The sequence below is a fragment of the Podarcis cretensis genome, assembly GCF_951804945.1.
Source record: "Podarcis cretensis genome assembly, chromosome: 11".
Lineage (NCBI taxonomy): Eukaryota > Metazoa > Chordata > Lepidosauria > Squamata > Lacertidae > Podarcis > Podarcis cretensis.
The window spans coordinates 13,388,583-13,409,018 of record NC_137180.1 but is presented as its reverse complement, the minus strand read 5'-3'; the positions used below and the strand labels follow the sequence as shown (position 1 = coordinate 13,409,018).

Genomic DNA, 20,436 nt, shown 5'->3' with positions numbered 1-20,436 from the left:
GCCAGGGCAATGGGTGTGTGTGTGAGACGGAAATTTCATCAAACTCTTCATTACCCAACTTCTTTGCTGTTGCTACAATCCTCACTTACCAGTGTTTTCACACCATACATCTCCCTGTTTGTGATATTTTCAAAACCCAGAGTTAAGAGGAAGTGTGTGGATTTTGGCAATGCAGTAATTAGGTACTTGGCAGTTCTTAATGTGTATTAATATTATTATTATTAATGATAAGCCGGTAAGAAACTGAAATACAGAAACACACCAAAAGATTAAACAAAACACGTGGAAAAATCCATGGCAACATTAAATGCTGGTTATTAACAGGCATAGATTTGAATTTGGGACTAGAAAATGGGCTTGCTATTTCTTCTACTGAATTTTAGGTTTAAGAGGAAATTTTTCCAGGAGAGGCAGTCAGGCAGTCAGACAGACAGAGAACAAGTCAGTATTGAATAATGGTCAAATTAAGGGTTGGATCGGTTTCCACAAGATGTGCATGATAGCAAGTTCATGTCAGTCCTGGAGTTTTGAGGTAGTCCAAGCTCCTGCATATAGAGCAGGAAGGGGCTGCAAACTATTTCTCACCCTTTTCACATGCTCTTCTAGATTGGGAAAGATTTGGTGGTTTTTAATAAGAACTGGGGTTCTTTTTGCTGGTATAATTATGTATCCTCAGAGACTTGGAGGCTTAAGATAATGGGCATTGCTATTGACCTTAATCCCGTTTTGTATACCACCCAGTGCACCGGCAGCCACGCTGTCAGGCCTACTGGAGGCGGTGGCCGGCTGGGCCTTGGAGTTCCCAAGCCTATTGGTTTTTGGAGACTTCAATGTCCATGCCGATGCCGCCCCCTCCTCACAGGCTCTGGACCTAGTGACTTCCATGGCAACACTAGGGCTTTCCCAGTTTGTTTTGGGCCCCACTCATCAAGCAGGCCGCATGCTGGATTTGATCTTTGGTGCTGGCATAGATGTGATCATGCTCCCCCCTGTGGAAGTGCCATGGTCTGATCACTACACTCTGAAATATTGACTTCCCGCTCCTCCCCTGCTCGGGTGGTGAGCCTATTTGGGCTCGCCCGCAAAGGCTGATGGATCCTGATAGATTCTGTCAGGCATTGTGGGACCCTGCTCCTCCTGGTGACTCATTAGATGACCTTGTCGAGGACGGGAATAACCGGCTTTTGGCGGCCATCAATGAGATTGCGCCTAAGCGCCCTCTGCGACCCCACCAAAACCGGGCCCCTTGGGAAGTCAAGACTATCCTCCACCAGGGCCAGGGCCTTTTCAGTCATGGCTTCAACCTGGTGCAATGCTCTGTCCCATGAGACTAGAGCCCTTCAGGATTTAACCTCCTTCTGTCGGGCCTGTAAGACAGGGCTATTCCGCCTGGCCTTTAATTTTAATTCAGCCTAATCTTTTATTTCCCTTCTCTTCCCTCCCCCTCCCCTTTTATGGATTACCCACTCTGAAACCCCACAGCTAATTCTCCTCTCGCCTCTTTGCTGGCCCAGGTAGGACCAATTCAGCCAGCTAGCCCTGGTGATTACCTAATGCTTATTTCCTCTGAATTTTATTTATTTATTTATTTAAAAACATGAACTTTATTCATGTTTCTATACTGTATTTTATGCTGCTTTTACAATTAAGCTGATTTATGAATTTTGAATTTTATTCATGTTTTTATACTGTATTTTATGCTGCTTTTACAATTAAGTGTTTTAAATTTGTTGTTAGCTGCCCTGAGCCCGGTTTTTGAACCGGGAAGGGCTGGGTATAAATAAATTATTACTACTACTACTACTACTACTGTTGTTTTAATGAAAGTGCAGTCTATAAATACAGTGGTACCTCGGGTTACAAACACTTCGGGTTACAGACTCCGCTAACCCGGAAGTAGTACCTTGGGTTAAGTACTTTACCTCAGGATGAGAACAGAAATTGTACGCCAGCAGCGAAGTGGCAGAGGGAGGCCCCATTAGCTAAAGTGGCACCTCAGGTTAAGAACGGTCTCAGGTTAAGAATGGACCTCCAGAACGAATTCAGTTCATAACCAGAGGTACCATTGTATTCCAATAAATAAACAAACAATGCCAGGACACAGATCTCACGTGCTTTCCCATTAGGATCCTTTTTATTCTCTCCCTTTCACCTGATCTAATCTATTTTAAGTTGCAGTATTTACAAAGCCCCCCCTCGAAGAAAAACGTAGTTATCATGCTCACTTTCAGAGTAAACTGTTGTGAAGACACAGCCATTTTATCATCTGCTCACTAGATGGCACTAGCCTTAGCTGCATTTGGATGGAGTCAGAAGTTTCCTCTTGCTGTTTTGCTTTTTTTTAAGACTATGTACACATTGCTGGTTTAAAATGCAGTGAAGTCATCCCCTCCCCCGTGTTTCAAGGTGTATTTGCACCTTTCTGTCCACATCAGTATGCTTTGATGTGTTTCCACCTCGCCCGCAGTCTGTCCACACCAATGGGCAGAGAGCAGGCAGGGATGCAAACTGTCTGGTTAGTTTCCTGCTACAGTCAGTGCTGGATTTGGGAAAACCACATCAAACCACAACATTTCCAGAAAACTACAGGATAGCTCTGCATCCCAGGTAACATGGTGTGTACACAGATTCAAAAACCAACAGTGGGAGAGAGGGCAAATTTTTTGTCTAGCTTTCTGAGAGGTGTGTCTCCTAGCCTTCTATAAAATTTCTCAAACGCTATGAGTAACTTAAACAGGACTAATGGCATGCAAAATGTAAGGACATTGCACACCTTATAGGAATAATACAACCATATCTCTAGATGGATTCACCGCCAGTTTGAAACTGCCGTCAGCACCCCACTAAATGGACCAATGGTGTCACTTAGGCTTGAACTGTGCCTATAAGGCACAGGTCTGAGCTGTTTTGCCCTTGTCCTTCCGCTTTCCCTGGAAAACCTGCTCTTTATTGCTAAATCGGAACAAACGGCAATCCACGGGAAATCTGAAAGCAGCGGGGCAAATGGAAGTGTGAATGAGCCCTTCATTTCAGGCAGCTATCAAGGTTCCCAGTCCTATCTTCAGCTTCTGAGTTTACAGCAAGCATTGCCTGCACCCTCTACGAAAGCTTAGGAACATTAAAACATAAACTGAAATGTGTAGGCAGCTGAATTTTGCACCTAATACAACAGCCTGAGCGTATCAGCATTCCCACAGAACCACAATAGATATAAATCAGGCATAGGCAAACTCGGCCCTCCAGATGTTTTGGGACTACAATTCCCACCATCCCTGACCACTGGTCCTGTTAGCTAGGGATCATGGGAGCTGTAGTCCCAAACATCTGGAGGGCCGAGTTTGCCTATGCCTGATATAGATGTCCCTGGGCAAATGAAAGTGACATTTCCTGATGACTGGACTTCCAGTTACCTTGCCCACACTCCCCAATCTACATCACTCACAGATTTCTATGAACCATAGGCAGGGCTTGTATGAACCACAAAATTCATACAAGGAAGGGATATCACCACAGTCCTGACGCAACTCCCACCACCATCCATGAAATTTCTCGTGATATAAATTGGCCCTGAACAAAGGCACTGAGAAACCAGACCAAGGAAAACCAACAGCCAGAAAAAATTGAATAAACAGATGCTTGTTTTTCAAAATCAAAATGTAGACCATATGAAATAATATAAGAGAAGCGTTTTCTGTACATAAATAGGCAATGAAAATAGAAGTTCATTTTTTAAAAACTATTTTTAAAAAGGCATTTTGCATTCATAGGACCTAGTGCTAAGATTTCTGAATCTGATTGTTTGGCATTAGTTTTCATTCTGCAGCATTGCTTGATTACAAAGAGATATTCCATTTTTTTAAATGTCATGATCCTTTCTATTTGTTGCATTTGAGGTGCTGAAAAGACTCAACTGTTGTACCGTTGCTCATAGGGGAGTTCCTGCAGTCCCATGATCATTTTGGTTGCTGGTCTTCAGGGACACAATTAAGGCAACAAAACCACTTCAGAAAGCTCAGTGGAAGGCTGTGGAATGGATCCAGCACTGTTTAGGGGCAGTGTTTATGCTCAAGACAGTAAATCTAGGGGCCCTTTAGGGTGCTAGGGGAAGGAAATTCAGGCGTGCGCCTTCCGCCAGCCAGCAATAATGCAGGCTATGAGGGCTTATTTAAAATGCGACCAACTATGCATGGGGACCAGTGAAAGGATTCCTGCATAGTGGGTGCTAAATCTGAAGGCTCTTGCTGCATTCCTTGGTTCAGTCACATCTAAGCCTCTCCATGTAAGCAAATCCTGAGAAGTGCAGTGCTCACCTGGAGATTCTGAGGGGCAGCAAAAGTCTTTCAAAAGGTGATGTCCATCAACTCCTGTGTCTTCCCATGGAAGTACTTTTCAGCAGCCTACAAGATGGGACAGTCACACTGGATTGGTCGCTACAGCCTGCAGATACCGGTTAAGATTAGTTGCACTGCTGGTGGCGAGTTTGTGTATTTTATTTACAGTGGTACCTCGGGTTACATACGCTTCAGGTTACATACGCTTCAGGTTACAGACTCTGTTAACCCAGAAATAGTACCTCAGGTTAAGAACTTTGCTTCAGCATGAGAACAGAAATCGTGCAGCGGCGGTGCAGCAGCAGCAGCAGGCGGCCCCATTAGCTAAAGTGGTGCTTCAGGTTAAGAACAGTTTCAGGTTAAGAACAGACCTGCAGAACGAATTAAGTTTTTAACCCAAGGTACCACTGTATTTTGTTACTGTGAAAATTATAGTTCATTTTTAACAATGTATACTCAGAAGTCAATCAACAAGAATCACTGCTCAAGTATTTCCTTAGATATTGTAGCCGTAAGTTATATAGATCAAGAAAGAGGGCGTGATTAGGCTGCTGTTGTGGAACATAGCCTACAGAATAATTAGATTTCTGTGTTCAATAGGACTTAAACAGTACTTTCGAAGAAGTACTAGCAGAGGCCAAAGCAAGGCTCTTGTTTAGCACATGAACAACACACTACTTCTGCATTTTGCATTGGCAAACACAGTTTACGGCTGAAATCGGCTACTTGAAGCAGGCTCAGGACTCAGTTCCGGTCCAAAATCAATCCCTGTGTTGACTGCCCCAAGGAAAGGTTATGAAAGTGGCAGTATCAAATAAGGCACTGAATATCTCTTAATAGCATTTACGGGTATTCTACTGAGAGCAGGAAAAGTCCGTGGGGACAGTCTGCTCGGTTCTCCAGCATTTTTACCAGTCCAACAGCATCAATAGGTTAAAAGCATAATTAATATCCAAAGAACAAGTGCAAGCCCACTTGGAAAACGATTCCTGCAGAAATGCTCTGAAAAGCTGCAAAGGCATCTATACAGCAGAACTCTTTTCACCGGAGAGCATCTTCATTCTTCATATTTGCCTCCTGCATGGTGTCTCCATTTGCAGCCATTTAGTACACAGTGCTCTTATTGTGCCATGTCATAGTAGAAATTGCGCAGCCTGAACTCCACCGCAGAAAATCCTGGCCGATCATCGACGCTGTAAAAGAAAGACATTTCGTTTTTGTTATAGGCACACACGTTCTTTGCTCTCTCCTCATTTAAGTCCAGATGAGCAATTTCCAGACATCATTACCTCAAGACCAAAAGTGGAGATGGGTTTTGACCACATGTGCAGGTAATGCCAGAAAATGTTGCTCCCCAGCAGTGTCAAGAAGGTACTGTTTTTGGGGGACAGGGGGCGGGCGGGTGTGGGGGATTCCCTGGTCCTGAATGGGGTTACTGTGCCCCTGAAGGACCAGGTGTTCAGCCTGGGAGTCATTTTGGACTGACAGCTGTCCATGGAGGCGCAGGTTAATTCTGTGTCCAGGGCAGCTGTCTACCAGCTGGTACGATGGCTTGAGACTCTACCTGCCCGCGGACTGTCTCGCCAGAGTGGTGCATGCTCTAGTTATCTCCCGCTTGGACTACTGCAACGCGCTCTACGTGGGGCTACCTTTGAAGGTGACCCGGAAACTGCAATTAATCCAGAATGCGACAGCTAGACTGGTGACTGGGAGTGGCTGCCAGGACCACATAACACTGATTCTGAGAGATCTGCATTGGCTCCCAGTATGTTTCCGAGCACAATTCAAAGTGTCGGTGCTGACCTTTAAACCCCTAAACGGCCTCGGTCCTGTATACCTGAAGGAGCGTCCCCATCGTTCAGCCCGGACACCGAGATCCAGCACCGAGGGCCTTCTGGCAGTTCCCTCATTGCGAGAAGTGAGGTTACAGGGAACCAGACAGATGGCCTTCTTGGTAGTGGCGCCCACCCTGTGGAACGCCCTCCCTTCAGATGTGAAGGAAATAAGCAGCTATCCTATCTTTAAAAGACATCTGAAGGCAGCCCTGTTCAGGGAAGTTTTTAATATTTAACGCTGTACTGTTTTTAACACTTGATTGGGAGCTGCCCAGAGTGGCTGGGGAAACTCAGCCAGATGGGCGGGGAATAAATAATAAATTATTATTATTATTATTACTACTACTACTACTACTAGGTGGAAGTTTGTGAGGGCAATACAGATATTTAGCCCCTAGTTCTGACTCAGAAATAAACAGCAAGCTGCCTTACACCAGATGAAGCAAGGGAATAATGGCTATGAGAAGAAATGCAGGTAGTTGAAGTAAAACTGCAATTCCTGGCTGCAATGTGAATACAGAGTCTATTCCCTCCACAAAGCGGGTGGGAGCTCTCAAGGAGAACCTGTGAGGCTTGGAGGAATAAGCTACTTCTTGACCCTTCCTTGAAGAGCACAAGCAGAACTGGATCAGCAGCCAATAATGCTCCTTTGTCTTATACAACTTATCTCAGAGATATAGATAGGAGTTTCCCAGAAAACGTACTTAAAGGGGCCCCTAGAACACCATCCCCTGGGATTAGTTTGTTCTGGGTTCCCATGTAACTGAGAACATTTGCTGAGTGATCATCATCTAAGCACCCTACTGCAATAATTTAGGGCACCCTCATCACTGAAGGGTCTTCTGTTTGTGAGATGTGCCAAAAACATCGCTGTACTTTTGAGGTGTTTTTTTTTTAAAAAAAACCACCCCTATGTATATTTTTAATCATTTTTTTCATGTTGCACAGCTCTTGTAGCCCAGTGTTCTGCTCAACAAGCTTTTGCCAGTCCGTTTCTGAAAAACACAATCAGCTGCTATGTAGCTGTGCACAGTGGTTATAAAAAAGTTATGTTATCTCATCTAAAAGCTATATTGCAATTTGGCTTGCAGGGCATTACTTCTTATTTTCATTACTGTGTTAAGTAGGGCAACGATTATTGTTAATTCACATTTTATTCCTTTGGCTTGAAATGTTCCTTCAAGGGCAGTTTGCATCTTTTTATTTCATGGTTTAAAATGTAGAAAAAGCGAAGACAGAGTGGGGAGTGAAAAGCACAAGAAATCCAATATTTTTATCAGAAGAAATACAAATATGATGATGCTCACTCATATGTCCAGCATAATTTCATTAACTCATAGACCTCAGGTGGGCAGTTTTCTGGACATTCCATTCGCTCTCCTCTTTCAATCATCTGAGCAACCTCCCCACCTTTCATACCCTGCAACAGAATGAGAAAGGATTTACTTATTTTTGTCAAACTCAATTATTTAGGGACAAGTGATGCTCTGCAACAACATGGAGTGTAGAGTGCTCCTTTTCCTGGTTCCAGCATCTTTATTCTGCTCATGGCTACCAACCCAGATGTGCTTCCTACCCCCACAAGTCCATCAGCACTCTGTGCCCACTGAGCATGCTGAATCTGCGTTTTTGGCTTTGAGTTGGGTAGGCATATTTGTGCTGAATCCCAGCTATACTAAATTCTGCGCTGAAGTCTAGGGCAGCTTTCTCTTCTATCCCTGGGGACATCTAAAAATAGATTGTTAGTAGGAACCAGGAAGAGACCGATCCAGACAAGATAGTTCTTTTTACATTCAGATATAGCCACATATATTTCTCTGTCCTCCTGTTCCAGCCACTCCATTCACCCTTCCCCTCAGTTATCCCTTTATTTCTCCTCTCAATCTATTACTAGTCCATGTCACTGAGTTATTATAGGGCTGTTTGGGGTATCCCGCCCCCGTTTCCCCCCACAATTTTTTAATACTTGAGCATGCACTAGTGGTAACATCTTGCGTTCCAGTGGTATGGTTTTGGCTACATAAGCACAAGCACAGTATTAAAATATGGATGTTTAATGAAGGAAAGCAACATATAAAATGTACCTTGTATGGCTTTTGCCCATAGGAAAAAGCCTCCCACATTAAAACACCAAAACTCCAAACATCGCTCTTGCTCGAAAATTTGAAGAAGTTCATGCATTCTGGAGCATACCACTTGACCGGCCATTTCCCATAATGTTCTGCCTACAGTGGTGCCACACATAAAAGAGAATATTAGACATATAACACAGCATACAGTAATAAGAGGAAGCAATTACGGTTTTGCAGAGTTTCTAAAGTCCACCCTCTTCTGACACCATCAGAGAGGGAAGGTTAGTCACTGGTGGATCTAGTTTTCCCAGTACTGCATCATGTTGTGAGCCAATGATGTCATCAGTGTGTGTGTATGTGTACACTGATGTGTGGGCAACCTGCTAGAATCTACTGAGCACATATAACATAGCTGTACCTGCAGCCCCCAGGCCCCTGCCTTGCTCAGCTCCCAGCAGTGAATGGCTTGCATGTTGTAAATAAAAGTAGTTTCGAGAGTGTTTGTAGCAAAGGAAAGATTCCTTGCAGAGCCATGCCTGCTGCCCTGATCATGTTTTGTGTTGAAGGACAGCTAACAAATTTTAAACTACAATGACAGTGCATGCACATCACAGGAAGCCACAGTGACACCATGAGAAGAAATCTCAGTCAAGACAAGTTACAGGGTGAAATAGTACCTTGTAATAATCATTAGAACCAAGGGCTTTGGAAAGTCCAAAGTCACTGATTTTGGCATAATGTTGTGTAACCAGCAGTACGTTTCTCGCAGCTAAATCTCTGTGCACAAAGTTGTTTTCTTCCAAATATTTCATCCCCATGGAAACTTGATGAACCAGCTCAATGATATTCTTTTCTGCGACATCTCTGAAAAACCAGAACTAGTTTACTACTTTAGCAATTTGTAGTAAATTTTCATTCCTTATTATTCCATTCCACTTATTTTGTTGGTAATTAACTAGTTGTTCCTGCTTGTGTGGAATCCAATGTTACACAAGTAGACCTGCTCTTCCTTTCCTGTCCCTTAAAGCCCTCCCCCCATGAGCTAAAAATCTGTTTCCAAGGGTTAGCAAACTATCCAGAAAATATTTTGACGGCATGTGTTCTTTTGCTTCCAGTCAGAAACAGAGCCTTTGCTTTCATGTGAGTGAAGGGGAGACAAATCTCTCATAACTAACTAAATACTTATGTTACCAATCCATTATGTGCTTACACTTTTCAAGAACGAAGGGATCCCATCTCAAAGGGATCCATACTGGAGAAGAATGATGTACTCAACTCTTTTAGAGCACATCTTCACCTTTTGACTGAATTTCACAAATGTGACGGGAAAGTAGAACTTCTTTTTTACAAACCAGTAGTAAATGTGCTCTTGGAGAAAATAAAGCTTTGGAAAACTACTCAAGCTAGTGATTAGTCCATCAATTTACCTGTGTTTTATCAGATATTTATTTAAGGGGCCAAGTTCAGCCATTTCCATTACCAACATCCAGGACTCGGCCTCACATATGCCTATCATTCGGACAATATATGGGTTATCCAGCTGTTGCATAACATTTGCTTCTCTCAGCAGTTCATCTTTTAAGGAGGGGTCGTTGCTTTCGTTCTTGAGAATTTTCACAGCCACTGTCTTCTTTCCCCTGAAAAGAAACCATCAGGAAACCTACATTATATGCTGTGCTCAAAGTTTTCTTGTCTGTTTGCCATGTGCTCAATCTATCCAGTTTCTGCTTCCAAATGCGGCTGCATGCAACACCTCAGAGGAGGAACAGGCAACATTGCATTGCATAATTCATGCACTCTATGTCCTTCTAAAGCAAAAGCTATGAAGCAAAATATACGGGCACAAATATGGTTAATTGGTTTCTTTCCCACTGATGGGGAAAAGGGAGCATTCTTGGGGATGGATCATTGGTGGTGGTATAAGCACTTAAAATTGATACATTCTGGTCAAAGGCACAAGTTCTTGTTGTCAAAGTAGAAAAGGAAAGCTTTGCTGTTTGGTGCTTATGTATCAAAACAGGTCAAAGACCCAAAGTTATGAAAACATACTATATTGTATTCAGGAAGTGTATTTAAAAGGGAATAAACACGACATGCATAGGGCAATGAGCAACGCACACACGACGGAACACTGTTTGTTAGTCTGTTTCAACAAGTGAATCTTTTGAAAACGCATCCCAGCAAGGTTTAAAAGCAGGCAGAAATTCAGCAAGTGAAGTCTTTTTTTAGTATGGTAATACAATTATGGGGAAAGCTCCTCTAGTTCACATAAGATGTAGGTCAGACATTTTATTAATTATGTGTGGCCTGGTTTATCCATCCACCTTACCCCCAACAGAGGATAAAATTTGTACATGATACAAAATGTATACAAATGTGTGCCTTCTTGTGACACTGAGGCAGGGAATCTATGCAATCTAACTACTGATTTTCTTTAGGGAAAACAATGTATGGGATCACACATTAAAAGCTTTCGCTTTTTAAAATTACTGAGTGAAAAGGACTTAATATACCCTTAATGTTACAAAGGCCACCCCAAAATAAAACATTATGGATTGTAGAAAAATAAATCATAGTTATTTTATGGAACATACTCTGGTGCCAAATCATCTTCTCTAACCTGGTGATCTGCAGGCAAGGCTTATGGGAGGTGTTGTCTAAAATATCCAGAGGACAACAGTTGCGGTAGGCTGTGCACATGATGAAGGAGGCATGGCAGTGCCACCCTCTTGGCACTGGAAGTGCTTCTGCTTGCTGCAACGGCGTGTAGGTGAGTTCAAGGGAGCTCTGAGATGGTGGTGTCAGTACACACACCTTTGGGATGCCAACCTGGAGGTCCCCCCTGACCTGGCTGTCATACCCCATTCCATCCTGGACACCTGTGCTACTGATACAGGTAAAGGTAAAAGGTAAAGGACCCCTGGATAGTTAAGTCCAGTCAAATGGTGACTATGGGGTTGCAGCGCACATCTCGCTTTCAGGCCGAGGGAGCTGGCGTTTGTCCGTGGACAGCTTTCCGGGTCATGTGGCCACCATGACGAAACCACTTCTGGCTCAACGGGACACCGTGACGGAAACCAGAGTGCATGAAAACGCCGTTTACCTTCCTGCCACAGCGGTACCTATTTATCTACTTGCACTGATGTGCTTTCAAACTGCTAGGTTGGCAGGAGCTGGGGCAGAGCAACAGGAGCGCACCCCCTTGCAGGGATTTGAACTGCTGACCTTCTGATGGCAAGCCCAAGAGGCTCAGTGGTTTAGACCAGAGCACCACCTGCATCCCTCTACAGATATAAGAAGGCAGGGCAGGTCCTTCTCTCTCTCTCATGGGCTTCTATTGATTGAGGCAAAGGAAGTCTGGTCCAGGGCTTAAGAACAGCAGTATCATCAAAGGAATATGACAAATAAAATAAAATAATAGTCAAGAGGGAAGGATAATAAGATGAAAGCATTTCAAAACTTACTTTTTCATTTCATAGGTGCCTTTTTTCACAGTGCCAAAATTACCAGAACCGAGTTCGTGGTCTTCCAGGACCAGCAGACTTCGGTCCAGGGTGACATTTTTAGTTTTTATCTCTTCTGGGTCTGCATATGGACTCTCGTAGACCTCTGTGTCCATGGGCAACCTCTGATCACCTGGGTGTTGAACAGCAGAACAGGTTTAGCTTTTTCTGGCACACAAATGTTTCTGTGCTCCCTGCCTGTCAAATGTTAGTACTCTGCCTGCTTTCTCATCCATTTCACCTCCTATGCGGTGCAGTATGCTGGCAACAATCCCTACTGCTATTTGGCAAGCCTCTTTCATTTCCGGACTTCCCTCATTGATATCCAGTTCTGCAGCAAAGACTTTTATGTCAAGTCCTCCTCCCAGACTCAATTTAGCTGCACTTCCATTGCCGACTAACTCCTACCTTATCCCACCTTCAGTTCCCATTTGTCAGCTCTTCTCTCCAATCTCCCCCTGCTGTGCTGCTTAACAGGCACTTGTTTGGCTTTCATCTGAATAATGGCTTTCCTAAAATTTCACACGGGCATCATGGGGTTTTGTACTTTTCTCAACAGAAGGGGTTCTGAGAGGAGCTCGTTTTTACTCAAAATGCTGTGTACCTTTTCAAGTAGCATATTCTCTCACACACCCTTGCTAAACATTGCTAAACTGGAATTTATTTACAGTTTAGAAGAGAAAAGAAATGCCTTTCCATGGGTACCAGCCCTCACCAGTGAAAAGGGCTGTACCAAATTGAAACAGGACGTTTCTCAGTTTCTCTCTGAATTACCGGGTCAATTGCATGAATTTCTAGTTGCCATTATTTCTCTCCAGCAATATCAGCATCTGAAAGTAGCGGTACTTAGAATCACCTTACAAATCTTACAATTTCAATTTGTAAACTGCTTGGAGATCCTTTTGATCAAGTCGTTTATGAATTTTCTAAGTCAGTAAGTAAGTACAGATAGCTGCAAAGATGTAGATTGGTGACAAATATACCGTATTTTTCTGTGTATAAGACTAGGTTTTTCCACTGGGTTAAATCTGAATCCTCCAAAATAGGGGGCATCTTATACATGGGGGTGTCTTATACACGGAAAAATACGGTAAAGGTAAAGGTAAAGGTACCCCTGCCCGTACGGGCCAGTCTTGACAGACTCTGGGGTTGTGCACCCATCTCACTTAAGAGGCCAGGGGCTAGCGCTGTCCGGAGACACTTCCGGGTCACGTGGCCAGCGTGACATCGCTGCTCTGGCGAGCCAGAGCCGCACACGGAAACGCCGTTTACCTTCCCGCTGGTAAGCGGTCCCTATTTATCTACTTGCACCCGGAGGTGCTTTCGAACTGCTAGGTTGGCAGGCGCTGGGACCGAGCAGCAGGAGCGCACCCCGCCGCAGGGATTCGAACCGCCGATCTTTCGATCGGCAAGCCCTAGGCGCTGAGGCTTTAACCCACAGCGCCACCTGTGTCCCTAAAAATACGGTACTTGTTCTAAATAGGAAAAGCGTTTCCAGGATTTTTTCTTTCTTTCAAAAAAAGGTTTCTGCATTATGAATGGCCACAATTACTCAGGGTTCTATCACTCTCCATGTTTAATGCCTCAAATATTCTACAGAAAAGTCTGTCCAGTGCAAAATAAGAAGGAAACTTGGGGAACAACTATTATCAAAAGAGAACTGATTTCAATTGCCTACCTTGCTTTACACGTGGTGGCCCATAAGGGTTATCTGAGAAAGCGGCAGATGGTAATGATGTTGTTGATGTTCTAAAAGGTAATCCAGAATCATCATTCCGGACAGGTAAAGGTGGCTGTGGCACACAAACAGATTTTTCCATTAGTACATATTTGGGGTATTAAAGAGAGCATGATAAGAAAAATTAAGCAATGAAAGATGTAGGCAATGAAAGCATGAGTAAAGAAAGCGAGCGAAGCTTACCTAAATCTTCAGATTGTTTCTTGCATATCTGTGTCAGCAAGGTAAAAGACATGCTGCTAAAGCAGAAAAGGATTCTGGCAAGTATTTCGGAGAACTTCCTGATGAGGGAATCAACTAATGCAGGCATAGGCAAACTCGGCCCCCTGACCACTGGTCCTGTTAGCAAGGGATGATGGGAGTTGTAGTCCAAAAACATTTGGAGGGCCGAGTTTGCCTATGCCTGAACTAATGGCTTTGTGTTCAAATGAGAACTCAATAGCAAATAAAGTTGGTCTTTTTCAAAAAACCTACATCTGCTTAATCTGGAGCTGCTCAGTCTTATTCTTCCAACCAGTACTATGCTTTTCATGGATTCCCTTTGATGACATATGCAGCATATAAACAGGTCTCCCGCAAACTCTGAATCGTAAGCTTGAGAGTGAGCCCAGGTTGACACATTTACGAACATTTGAAATGAAAGTGGCAGACTTTGCCAACCTGGTACCCTCCAGATGTTTTGGTCCACAACTGTCATCAGCCCAGCCAGCATGGGAACTGTAGTCCAAAACATCTGGAAGTTACCAGGTTGCCAAAGGCTGGTGTATAGGAAAAAAATGCATTGTGGGACCCAGCGCCATGTCTATGTTTAAAAGCAACATGTACACCCTGGGCCTTTCTGCTGTTAAGGTTGTTGAGCTGATGTTTTAAATATTTACTCTGTAAATTTTGATGGGATTGCAGCGGAATGAGTCCAGGGCTTGTGTCACTCAGTGTAACTTGCAAAGAAACAGAGATCCTGAAAAGAATTTTGGTGTTGTCTATCAGCCTTACTCTTGTTTAGATTCCTGCATCTCTACCAATCAGTAACACTATTAAAGATGCCTGGGTGAAGAAAAAAATGTAGTGTTTAAGATAAGACTGATTTAAAGGGAAGTCATGTCATCAGACAAATCAACTCTATTCTCTCTGCAAAGCAAGCAATTGTATCCTAAACATTTTTACTCAGAAGTAAGTCTCTAAACACTATAGTACAAGTGCACATATTCTGGAATAACTATAAAAAGTGCATGCATATATTATTTCTTGTGTATCCTGTTAATATATGGAAGTGGGAAATTGTTTCTGAGTCACTGGAACCATACATTTAAAGGGGATAAGTAGTGAGCAAAACATAGATATGAGATTCCCAACTGACACTCGTTTCATACTTTGGTACTTGCACTTGCTAGGGAAGATGCAAACTCTTGACTTTCAACAAAACAGAAAAACACCATGACAGGAACTATGGAATGCCTGTGCTTCCTACCCTCTCAATATTTTTAAATTTTGTCCTAAGCCACTGGTCTTTTTGCCAACTAAGTAGGGCTAAACCAGTTTAAATGTTTGGAGATTTACTTTTAAATACGAGGTTTGTTCATATCAGAATTCATTAGGACTAGCATGAAGGAGACAGACGTGAAAATTCACAGAGAGAACTGATCTGACCCAACGTTATGGGAAAGAAGCAGGCATGTGCCAATCTGCTCCACAAATTAGGAAGTATTTTTATTTATATTTTATTTGTAATGTAACATACAAATGGGCACCATTCATCCATTTGTCCTCAAATAAACCTTTTTGCAGAAGAATTAAGGATTAATTTCAGCTTGCAGCCACTGTGATTGGCTTTGGCTTTTTCCAGCAATCATTGTGTCTAAAATGCATAGCTCCTGGAATTCGGTAGGGTGAGGAGGGGTGGCAGGAGAGTACATATGCTCAGTGCTAGCTTTCATGTTATTAGCTGGTACAATAGTGGGAGGTAGAAGAAAAGAGGGGTGGAATATCTTCTCTAAAGAAGCAGGGGCAGTTGTTTTCCACATTTCCCATGTTTCAGAGAGAGATAACTCACACAAAAACTAAGATTTAAAACGAAATTATAAATATTGTTTCATTGAAACATAAAGGCAGTTTTCAAAGATGCACCCACACATGTGATACTAGCTTATTTTCAACTCCATTCTACCAAACTGATCTCATTATTATTACAGTTATGAATATTATGGCACAGCATGTTGGCAACAAATAAAATGCAATCACTTCTTTTACATAGCTAAATTTGAGCCATGGGTTAATTATATTAGGCCAGAAGTAGAAGCTGAAGAAAGTTGCCAAATGTGCACAGAGCGTTAGCAGCAAGGCATGGAGCCAAATCATTGAAAAGAGCTGTAAGTGAGCTTCATGAGGGTAAGTCCTTCCACACATTTGCAAATTTACAAAACACCATGTTTATGCACCTTTTTGCTTCCCGGCTTTGGGAAAGTGTATGACTTGATTCTGGTGAAAATTCCACCTGTTGACCAAGTCTAGAAACCGTAAAGGATATCAAAAGGATAAATAAGTGTATCAGAAAAAGTAAGAAATATTTCACACACATATTTATTTTCTTTAGTCATCTACAATAGTGGTTTCCAAACTTTCTACTGAGAATAGGACTTGGTTGCGAACTTTTGCATTTTTAGCCAAGATTCACATACAAAGACCTTCACTTTTGCACTGTACGCATCCTTTCTAATATGCAACGCCAGACTGTAAACCAAATATTTCTTTTTTTAAAAAATGAAAGCACCTTCATTCTCTTCAGCCCAGTCCATCCATGTAAGCAACTCAACCCAACTCAAAAGAGACTGCTCCACTTTGCAATCTGTTTGTACAATGTATTTGTCCTCCTGCATGCATCCAGGAGTTATCACCATATTGTGCTAAACTGCAACAAGTGAAGGTTTGTATTGTAAAAGATGCTAGAAGCACAGCTGTGTTTCAAGCGACCACCCATGAATTGGGTGTAAAGGAGAGAGAAGGGGTGTGGCAATTTGAATAAGTGAACAATCTTTTAAAATGCATCTCCATTCAGTTTGAAGTCAATGCCTTGCCTCCTTCAGCACTGAGACTTTTAAACGTTGACGAGAAAAGTTTTATCATACAAGACAGAGCAGGAATTTTCAAAAGGGCTCAGTGCTTGAGACCATGAGTTTTCATTTCTCGTGTTCTGGTTCCTGTCATTCACTCTCCAAATGGCTTTTATGGCCCTCTGTAATGTCCTTGCTTCTATACCATTTAAGAAATGTTCCCGTTATTTTTCTCTCCACCCAGTTCTCTTATCTTGCTTTCTCTCACTATCTACTCTAGTCCTTGTCAACACATTCAAATCCCTTGTGTAACTGAATTTTTGGAAGAACAATGATTGCAGAGCAAGCAAATACATGCAGAACATCTTAATTTAAATTATTGTGATTTTATAATTGTATTTTCTCATATCTAAATTTGGACTGTTGTGGCAGAGAATACATCATACACTGTACAAAGTGAAACAAGAGTAGAAGGCAGTTGGTGCCACTCAATGAATGCAAGATATGGCTCAGTCAACAGCACAGGAAAGAAGATTTATCTTGGTGATTCTTCCCAATTCCCTTCCCTAACCTGCTCTGGAAGTTTGGAGTAATTCCCATACTTTCTACTGTGGAACAACACCAACTGGAGTCCACCCACTGCAGACTGGAATACATGATATTTTCACCCCAAAATACTTCTTATGAAGAATTAAAAGCCGGAGCAAAAAAATTAATCCACATAATGTCTAATGCTATTGCATGTAAAACACACAAATATATCTGAAAATTATAGCAAATGTTCATATATTAAGAAACTCAAAAAGTGAAAATTAACCATCCTTGAACTTTATTTTATTATTAAAAACCACCATAAATGCTTTTCAACTTTCTTACCTTGCTGAAATTAGGCCTATGATCCGGTGGGGCGAATACGCCTAAGATAATGAGGTACACTAATTACTATTGCTGCTTTTATCAAAATACATTTCGGGGGGGGGAGGGGAAGAACACTCTCAAGGGAATAAATATGCAAACATCAGTGTAGCTGTGGCATAAGAAATGAAATTACTGAACTAACAAGAAATGAACACAGGAATCAGCCTTATACAGACTCAAGAGCACAGCTGCACCCAGCTCAGAGTCATCTAGCTATGGCTCCCCAGTGTTTCAGAGAAGGGTCTCTCCCTGGACTGAACATGCCAGGGACTGAACAAGTAACCTTCTGCATGCTCTACCACTGGGCTATGGCCCTTCCTCAGAGAAGATGGCACAATACGGGTCTTCCCTGGGCAAAGTGCCAGGACATGGAGCTTTAAAGCACAGACCAGTACCAGCATGACGCAAAAGGAATTTTGGATGAGCCCCAAGTGACTCTGAGGTTGCAGCAAACTGATAAATATAGTCTTACTCGAAGAAAAGGCTAAGGAGTAAACCCTACACAAATTCAGAGTGGAGTCCCTAAGGCAATTGGATGGCACCTTGTATGCCTTCTTTTGGCAACTCCTGCAGCCAAACTGGTATCAAACATATTGCTCTGCTTTCCTTTGGACTATATCAGCAAGGCTGAGAGGGCGGTCTTGTCATCTGGGAAGCCCAGGGCCTCCAGACACACTGCCTAGGCTTGTGCCACCAGGAGGTCCCTTCCGTGCTACAAACACAGCAGTTTGACTTCATTCATGGAGATTGATGGATGCCAGCAACTATCCATGCTATGCTCTGCTGTTATTAAGCCCCAAGACTTGAAAGGGTGTCCCTGATGCAAGGCGCAGCACTAAAAGGGAATTTAGAAGAGATTCCGAGAAAGCCCTGGCCCGCTTGCTTAACACAGGGTGTTGCTGCTTTACACATTTGCACTGCTACAGGTAATGTAAGATTGGGCAACCTATGGCTGCAAATCTGTTTGAAACTCTGGAGAGCCACTGTGGACAACAATGAGCTGGACTGACCAATGGCCTTACCTCCTTGTCCCTTATACACAGATCAATCATTATACCAATAAAGGCTAAATGAATGAGTATACACAGATCAATCACTGCAATCATCTGGAGAAGTCCTCCTGACGGTCCCACAGTTCTTATATTTTTTCAGCTTCCGCATTTACTAAGACTTTTTGTGTAGTGGCACCAGTAATTTGGGAGACTGTTCCTACTGGAATCCTACAGGTACCTACAATTCCAATATCCTATCAACCTGCTGAAACCTTTTTTGATTTACCAAGTGTTTTTAGAAAATTTATTGGATTCAGTTATATATTTTATGCTCTTATAATTTTATGGATGATTTTCATGTACACCACCATGGGGAATCAAATTCTACATTTTAAAAATAAACCCAGTCACTCACCATTTTTCAAGTTAGGATTTGGAACTGGATCTGTGATGATTCTTAGAAGTCCGTCTGCTTTGTAGGAATAATGTTCCACTAGCTATCATGAGAAGAAAACAAATAAGAAAGAATAGACTAGAAGGAAGGAGAAATAACAAGCTACTCAACTGCTACAGTGGCTTAGGGCCAGACATTTAGCTAATCATTTCTAGTTAATATGTAAAATCCAGCCACCTGTCCTGCTGCCCTCTATAGGTTCTCTAGTCCTCAGGTTCAAATATGTCATTTTGTTTCCCCACTTCTGAAGCCAATAATTTTATCCCCAGGCAGCTCCACTTTCTCATTTGCCATTAGTCATTAAGTTATCGTGGCACCTGCTCCCCTTAGGTCAATTTTGTGGTGAGCAAAATACTGTAGTGTAGGGGTGGCCAGGAGATTTTACCATGAGCCACAGAAGAATTTATATGAATGGAGACCTTTGTGAAGAGATTCTGGCTGTGTCCCCTGGAAAAGAGTTCATTTTGCAGGAAGGACACAATTGGGTCACCAATTAGCACTCATTAGCTAAGGATCCCATGCCATACTTCAAACATGACAATGTCCACAATAGCCCTGTTCACACGTTGCCTGCATGTAGACCATACCTGTTTTGATGATGGTGTGTGGCAGCAATTTTAGCCAAGCCCCCAGGTGTTTTTCCTGCAACAAATCTATCTTGTGTGCATTGCCTGCTGAAAAATTCAAATGCATGACCGCTATTCACTTGCAGGGCTTTCCATGTTTGGGGCCCCTGTGCAACTGGGCATCCCGACTTCATGTAGTCCCTATATGAGTAGTGTCTTGTGCACTGGAATAGTTGTTGCAGAATAAGATCAGACAAGAAGGGTGATACTGAAGCCTGGCCCTGCTCTGCAAACACAGATATATCCTACATGTGAGGTACTGAGTATCTCCACTCAAGAAATGTCATATTTAACTTCCAAACACATATGTTACATCTTGCTTACAGTGATGCAAAAGCAAGTGCTATGTACTTTGGATTCAAAATTCAGTCCTTATCATGCCTGTGCCACTTCAGAAATTCAAACCCCTCCCTCTCCCTCTCTTTCATACAGACAGCCCAATAACAGAGAACAACAGAGATACTATGCAGTACCTCATATATGCTAGGACTCATTAGGTCTCAACCATGTCTTCAAATACCCTCAGCCCTAAAACTTATGAATGTTCCTCTGGACATGTGCAGAGCTCATTTCTCTCATTAGTTCACAACATGTTATCCATCCTCTCCAACCGCATTAGAATTAAAGAACCAGGTTTACAGAGCAAAAGACTTGACAATTTCCCCCGCTTTTGACCACAGTTGGTAGGACCAGTATTATTTGAAAAGTGCAATACTGAACATTTCATTAATGAATACTACTACTATTAATAATAATTGGGAGCCAAGACCGAGGGTGGTTTCCTCAATTAAAAAGAAGTGATAATGGAAAATGTTCAACTAACTTTTACATCCTCTTTTGGTGCTTATATATTAACATGTAAGGAACAACTTGCACACCTCCCCAGCAGAAAGATGTGTATGCTCAAAAAAAGGTCCAAA

The 20,436-nt window shown here is 42.5% G+C and overlaps 1 protein-coding gene across 3 annotated transcripts in view; it reads right to left on the bottom strand.

Annotated features, from left to right (window-relative positions):
* Positions 1–3,617: 3,617 nt before the first annotated feature.
* Positions 3,618–20,436, bottom strand: part of SYK (spleen associated tyrosine kinase) — a 39,749-nt gene continuing 22,930 nt past the window's right edge. For 2 of the 3 annotated variants that reach the window (XM_079995542.1, XM_079995543.1), the window contains exons 5-14: positions 18,852–18,933; positions 17,403–17,443; positions 15,915–15,983; positions 13,420–13,534; positions 11,703–11,874; positions 9,666–9,875; positions 8,916–9,102; positions 8,251–8,391; positions 7,474–7,586; positions 3,618–5,524 (exon numbers count right to left, since the gene is read on the bottom strand). In XM_079995542.1, coding sequence (XP_079851668.1) covers positions 5,452–5,524; positions 7,474–7,586; positions 8,251–8,391; positions 8,916–9,102; positions 9,666–9,875; positions 11,703–11,874; positions 13,420–13,534; positions 15,915–15,983; positions 17,403–17,443; positions 18,852–18,933 — 1,203 coding nt within the window. In that variant the 3' untranslated portion in view covers positions 3,618–5,451. The remainder of the gene's footprint in view (positions 5,525–7,473; positions 7,587–8,250; positions 8,392–8,915; positions 9,103–9,665; positions 9,876–11,702; positions 11,875–13,419; positions 13,535–15,914; positions 15,984–17,402; positions 17,444–18,851; positions 18,934–20,436) is intronic. The other variant, XM_079995544.1, reaches the window with a different exon arrangement.